The sequence below is a fragment of the Solanum tuberosum genome, unplaced genomic scaffold (genome assembly GCF_000226075.1).
Source record: "Solanum tuberosum cultivar DM 1-3 516 R44 unplaced genomic scaffold, SolTub_3.0 scf00178, whole genome shotgun sequence".
Taxonomy (NCBI): Eukaryota; Viridiplantae; Streptophyta; class Magnoliopsida; order Solanales; family Solanaceae; genus Solanum; species Solanum tuberosum.
In genome coordinates this window covers 937,000-944,279 of record NW_006239102.1, presented here as the reverse complement: position 1 = coordinate 944,279, position 7,280 = coordinate 937,000, and the positions used below count along the sequence as shown (strand labels likewise).

At 37.5% G+C, this 7,280-nt stretch overlaps 1 protein-coding gene across 1 annotated transcript; it reads left to right on the top strand.

Annotated features, from left to right (window-relative positions):
• Positions 1 to 5,032: 5,032 nt before the first annotated feature.
• On the top strand, positions 5,033 to 5,437 carry LOC107061891 (uncharacterized mitochondrial protein AtMg00860-like). The gene has a single exon (XM_015311846.1). It carries the CDS (start codon positions 5,033 to 5,035, stop codon positions 5,435 to 5,437), a length of 405 nt encoding a protein of 134 aa, XP_015167332.1.
• Positions 5,438 to 7,280: the final 1,843 nt, after the last annotated feature.

The following is a 7,280-nucleotide window of genomic DNA, read 5'->3' as shown; positions in this document are numbered from 1 at the left end:
AGGCCTTGTAGGAAGACTCTGAGTAAACTCTTGAATCTACAAGGGAATTCGAGCATCCATCACCTGTATCTGTTCTGGCAAGTGGACTAGTGTCGGTGGTCCCCTTCATAGCAACTCAGCTGGAGGCGAAATACAGTTTGACCTAGGTGAAGTGGTGCCCTCGACAAATGTGCCAAATGTTAGATCTTAACATCAATCTTTCTTTTCTTAGTCACATGCCCTGGACCCTTCTTTTTAAGTGGATGGATAGGGCCTTCAGAAATCTTCTTACTATCTCTATCATGTTGCTCCACCTAATCTGTCAGGCATAAATAAGTAATCAAAGAGGGATAAGAGAGACTCTTTTTACCTTCTAAGACAACCTCCAGAATGTATTGCATAATGATCTACCCAACATTAATAGGAATCCCCTCCATGATGTCACAAATCAACAGTGCCCTATCAAGAGACAAATTGATCTCATTCCTCAAAGGAATCACCCTACTACAGATGATTGAAAGCCAAGTCTTTGCTTCATCTGTAAACTCTGAGGAGTCGATCCAGTGGTTTTTCTCAATCCATTTAGGCCTATGTCCACCATGAAAGTGTGTCACAAACCACTATTTTCCCGCTTCCATTTCCCTCGCCCTGTGAACTTCATTATCGGCATCGGGAAGACCATAGTAATTATTGATCCCTATGGGGTCAAAACAAACTATTTTTACCTGTACCATAACTACCAACTCAGAAACTTTGAAAAAAAATTGTTACTTTTTTCTTGTTATTGATAGAGTGGTATTCTCTGTCCCTGTCATATAAAGTAGAGGGGGAGGAATGGAAGAGAGAAGGAATAAGAGCAAAGGATTGACAAGTCTAATGGGAAAGAATGGCTGACACGTTGACTGTTTTGATAGATGGAAAAAAGTCACCAAATAAGTTGATTTCAGCGTCATTGGCATAGAACTCTCGAACCACCGTGTAGTTAACATTGATAGGCTCATCCGTAAAACACAATCCATTCTCTGGCCTTGAATCGCCTATAGAAGTCTGGAATGTGCTCTCAAAGATTATTCAAGAAAAGACCCCTCTCCCTAGTGATATTCTTTGTAAGGAGGCGGTCATGCAATTTGTGGCATTTGGCAGAGAGAAACCACTCATGATCAAAGATTTCATCCCCCATAACATCTTCTTCCATATGTCCTTCCACTAGGTTGACGTTGTTGGCCATTACTTTGCAAGTAGAGTACCTATACAAGATACACACATGTCAAACAAAAGCAAAGATACTTAAAGCAAAATATTATCAAGCAATTAGGCAAAAGAAATGAGTGAAAAAGGAATCGGGGGAACGGGGGTCAAGTTAATGTTTTTGGCAGTAATTTATGGCATGCATGAGACTCATCGCGATCATGAGATTTCTCAACACGATTGCGAGCCTCCACCTTTTATCTCTTTGTGATCGTGGGATTAGACATTGCGATCGCGGAGAATAGATTATCCCGCAGAAAATAACTCTCTCTTTGGCATTTCCCGGAGGAGAATTGGCCATTCAATCTTGTGAACTAATCGAGACCGAAATTGGAAAAAGAGATACGAACGGAGAGGAATAACCAATCGATGAAAGAACATGAAACCATTCTGTTTCAATATCGAACACCCATTTTTCCCATTATCAGCTAACACCCAAACTACATCAAAAAGCAACCAAACAACTTCACCAATTTAATTTCCAAAACCATTCATGATTAAAAAAATATATATAGGGCAAGAATCAACCCTTTTTGCAAACAAATTACCAATTTTAAAACATTGATCAAGGAAAGGAGGAGAAGTCATACTTAAGTGAAGAACAAAAGTTTGAAGGGAATTCTTGCCAAAGATGTGCAGAGCAATTGATTTTAGAGAGAGGAAAGTTTTGGGGGCATTTTCGAGCTTTTTAGGTACAGTGATCTTGAATTTAAACTACTAATTTTTTTAAATTCACGCGAGTCATCATGGTCGCGACCTCGCTCCTCGAGATTGCGACAACAAGCTTTTTTTACCTGTCATGAATGCGGCCTATGGCTCACGTGATTTCGACACCCAGATTTTGATGCATCGCAATCGCAGCGATTAGCTCTTGCAATTGCGATGAACACTTTGATGATAGACTTGCTGAAGCTACTGTTCATTTGGAAGATGGCAAGGTAGAAAGGGTGATCAGCCCAATCATTTTGGGTGAACCTGAATGTGCCAAAAGTGTTCCATCTCCTATTTTGAAGGTGTTTTCACCCCAAACTTCAACCCTAATAAATTTTACACATTCAAACCTATTCAAAACATCACCACAAACTTTGGAATCATGAGGGTTAGTCAAAGACAAAAATCGTAAGCTATTCTAAAAATTAAAAACTTGAAATTAAACTATGAACTACATTTACTTGGATACCGATGGATTGCCTCCCATCAAGGGGCCAATTTAACATCACAGTGCGACACCAAGTACATCACCCTTTGTGTTACCATTTGAGGCAATGAGCTTTTTCCTCAACTTTGGATTAATTTCTCTCCGAAGAGCATGGGGAGTACATGAGAGAATCAAGCATTGCCTCCGATCTCTCAACTTTGAAGGCTTGAATATTTTACCCAACTTCGCATCATTCTTCCATTTTTGAACCTTGGGAAAGAGTAAGAATGAGAGAGTAACTAGGTCAGTGAAGCATTTATATTCAAGATTGTTGGCCCTGAATTAAGTGACACTCTCGATTCCACATAAACTAAAGTTGTCAATAATAATATTTTGGCTTTTTCTTACAACTTTAGTAGCATTTCATTTATTCTGGCTTCTTGGATTATTATTCTTTTGGATTGGTTGAAAATGCGCAAGATATCCTCAATGTCCACCACAACCACTTATCCTCTCATATTAGCTTCCAAGGTTGCGATCTCAAACTGAAATCAGACCATCTCATAGAACCTAACTAGGTGCAAGTCATGAGACTCCTCTTCACACTTTCCATCTATAGGATAAGGAGTAGTATGTACCTCCTCTCTTGTTCCCACCATGGACCTAAGAGTTATGAGTTCAAACTCGAAGTTGATTGCCTCATGCCACTGATTTAGGTGCATGGTGAGAAGTTTTTTCTTTTCTTGGCAAAGTTGGTGTAGGGCCATTTTTCCCAATAGAGATTTTCATCCATGATCCTAAGCCTAAATTGGCTTATCATATTCATTTCACAACAAGGCCATGGGTCGATATAGGGTATACCACTCCCAAACATTTGATATTCACAAAATTCCATAAAAACATAATAAAAAAGTAAATACAACTAATCACAATCTAGATTGAAACAGGTAAACTATAAATTCTAAATCAATTCAATATGCCTAATTATTCCCCGATGGTGGTGCCATTTTTTAACACACAAATTACCCTAAAAATAAGTTAAAAAACATAAGCTATCGTCGACAAGAAAAATATCCAACTAAGCATTGGGGTCGAATCCCACAGAGAACAATTTGTCGACAATTGAAAAGACAAATAATGAATAGTTACAAGTTTTAATCTAAACATATAATATATAAGGTTATCAAATAAAGAGATATTTCGATAACCAAACTATGGTTTTGGGTAAAGACACTATCAAGCACGGGATATACGAGAATTGGGAAATTTGGAATTCAATCCACACTCAATGATCCATTGTAATTCAACAATGCTAACTCAATCATAGATAGGCAAGATCCTCATTAGTAAAAACTAATCTCCTTTCAGTCTCAATGTATTATATCATAATATCTCCTTTCGGTCTCAATCGTAATCAACAACCAAGAAATCTAAGACCTTAGTCTAAACCCCTATTTCTAGTAAGTTTAGCATTCAACAAAGTAGACCTAAATTATCTAATTTCGGTCTCAAACTTAGGACTCAAAGCCAAATATGATTATTAACCTGATTCTCCACTCCACAAATTCTCTTTACGGCAACCCACAAAGATTGAAAGCTACATCTGAGCGTGCACTTTCAAATCATAAATTTAAATATGAAAAATAGATTAAACTTATATCATGAAATTAAGTATGGAATCAATGATTCACAAAAGAAATAGAATAATGAATCAAATACCCAAATAGTTTTGTCTATTTCTAGCACAAAGCCCCAATTCCATACACACAGTTACACCCACAATTCTAGCAATGTAAACCAAGTAAATGAAGAAGGGGAACAATAGATTTTACTATTAAGAACATAACCTTCAAACCCAAATATGAATTATGAGGCAACTTTCCCTCAAAGTCTCAACCCCAAATATGAACTACCAAGTAGGGTTCTTCCTTAGTCCAAGCTAACAAATGAACTCTATCCTAAAATTCTGATCTATGGAATCTGAATTGAACAATGGTTGTTGATGAGTGTTAAAAAGTTTTTTGGGATTAATTTGGTGAAATTCCCAATTCGTCCAGGTGCCAAATGTTTTCTCTTCACAGTCGCGACAACTAACTCTCGCATTCGCGATGAGTAGAGTCGTTAGGTCACGCAATCGCGACATCTTATCATGAAAAATGTCTTGGCCAATGTGATCGTGACCCCTATTTTACATGGTTGCAATGAGTACTTCAACTGCCAACTCAACTTTCTTCCTTTTGACCTCTTCTTGCCTCAATTCCACTTGGTTTCTTCAAATGTCATCTAAATCAACTCTCTAATTCATGTTACTACAAATATGAAGAAAACCACATTAAAAGGACCAATTTTAAACTAAAGCAAGCCAAAATAACTATGAAAAGATCCTCAAATGAGTGAAAATTAACCACTCATCATTCCTCTTCCCGCGCGTGTCTAGCTTGGATTGCTAATAACTATTGGATTAGTGAGTCCTCATACTCTGAGGGCAAAGCTGTGAAGACCATTTATTGCTTTTAGTGTTTACTCTTGAGATTTTGTATGTGGTGTTTGGGTTACATCTCAGCCACTCTTATGTTATTTAAAATGGTTTGTCAAGACATAATTACCTTTCCATATTTATGTTCAACCCTCTTTTATAATATGATCCACCTTACTTAAACCAAACCAATGTGTGAGTTTTGGTTGAGGTTTATTGCTTTTCTTGGCCATATTGTCTCCGGTGAAGGTATTCATGTTGATCCTAAGAGGACTGAGGTGATTAAGAATGGGCCTAGACCTTTGTCCGCTTTAGACATACGATGTTTCTTGGGTTTGGCCGTTTATTATACAAGGTTTGTGGAAGGATATTCCTTTATTGCTTTGCCTTTGACGACATTGACTCAAAAGAAGGTGAAATTCCTATGGTCGGAAGTTTGTGAGAAAAGTTTCCAAGAGTTGAAGGATAGAGTCACTTCAACCCCAATATTGACATTACCGAAATGTTTAGATGGTTTTGTGGTTTATTGGGATGCTTCACGGATTGGTCTTGGTTGTGTTTTATGCTTATGCTTAAAGGAAATTAAAGGTGCATGAAAATAATTGGTCGACTCATGATTTGAAGTTAGCGGCAGTAGTGTTTGCCTTAAATATTTAGAGGCATTACCTATATGGTGTTCATGTAGATGTGTTTACGACCACAAGGGCTTGAAATATCTGTTTACCCAAAAGGACTTAAATCCTCGCCAAAGAAGGTCACTTGAGTTATTGAAAGATTACGACATGAGTGTCCTCTATCATCCTAGTAAAGCAAATATGGTGGCAGATGCTCTTAGGCGACTATCAATGGGAAGTGTTGCTCATGTTGATGATGGTAAGAAAGAGCTAGTTTGGGATGTTCATAGATTGGCCCGATTGGGTGTTCGTTTAGCTGATTCTAATAAGGGTGGTGTGATTGTTCAAAATGGCTCAGAATCATCTCTTATATCATATGTAAGGGCTAAGCAAGATATTGATCCAGTTATGATCAATTTGAAGAAGTCAATTTCTGAAAAAACCATTAAGGCTTTCTCCTAAGGGGGAAATGGTGTCCTTCAATACCAAGGCCATTTATGTGTTTCAAATGTTGATGAGTTGAGGAATAAGATTTTGCATAAACCCACAGTTCTCTCTCGATATTCTATTCACTTGGGAGCCACCAAGATGTACCGTGATTTGTAGGAAGTCTATTGGTGGAATTTGATGAAGAAAGATACTGCGAAATTTGTGGTTGAATGTCCAAATTGTCAACAAGTTAAAGTTGAGCTCAAAAATCCGATGATTGGATTAAGATATTAGCATTCCTACTTGGAAGTGGGAATATTTGAATATGGACTTCATTACTGTTTTACCTCGTACTTGTCGTTAGTTTGACTCGATTTGGGTTATTATGGACCGAATGACGAAATCAACTCAATTTCTTCTCGTAAAGACTTCAGTTTCATACGAGGATTACGCTAAGATTTATATTCAAGAAATGGTAAGGTTGCATGTAGTGCCTTTATCCATCATCTCTTATCGTGGTACTCAGCTTACATCTCAGTTTTGGAGGTCGTTTCAAAAAGGTTTTGGTACACAAGTGAAGCTTAGCACAACTTGTCATCCTCAGATCGATGGACAATCCAAGCGTACTATTCAGACCTTGGAAGACATGATGAGAGCTTGTGTGGTTGATTTCAAGGGTGATTGGGATGACCATCTGCCTTTGATTGAGTTTGCTTATAATAATAATTATCATTCTAGCATTTGAGATGGCACTGTTTGAAGCTCTCTATGGTAGGAGGTGTAGATCATCTATTGGTTGGCTTAAAGTTCTCTATGGTAGGAGGTGTAGATATCCTTAACATTTGAAATAGTCACACAAACTTAAAAAAAATGGATCATCTTTTACAAATTAACTAAAAAACTCTCCCAGGAAACTAGTCTAAATAGGTACAAGAGTGACTAAGGAGATACAATGTACAAAAGAAAATATGACGCAACTTCTACCATAATGAAAGATGAGTAGAAGTTGTCAGAGATCACCATCACTTTCACCTATGAAACATCACTAAATCTCGCAACCAAAGTATGCCAAGTGGCATAGCTAGAGTAGTATTAGTAAAAACAAAACATACTAGTAGGTATCATCGGTCGACCCAAACCTACCACATAATAACATGCAGAATAATCAAAGAAACATGCAACCTGAGGGCTGGATTAGGATTTCATATACTCTAACCCAATTCACATCACTTCTTCCACTGCCTACTAGAATATTTGAACATTCATCCCTCATAAAACTCTCATACAAGATCATAGTCTAACTCTTCTATCACATAAAGATTCCCTCAAATACAAGGCTACTAACCCTTGTAACTCCTTACACACCCCCATTATACGACATATAAACAAGTAGACC

What these genes read in the sequence shown, in the direction of transcription:
- LOC107061891 (XM_015311846.1), top strand. Translation starts at nt 5,033, where the DNA reads ATGTGTGAGTTTTGGTTGAGGTTTATTGCTTTTCTTGGCCATATTGTC.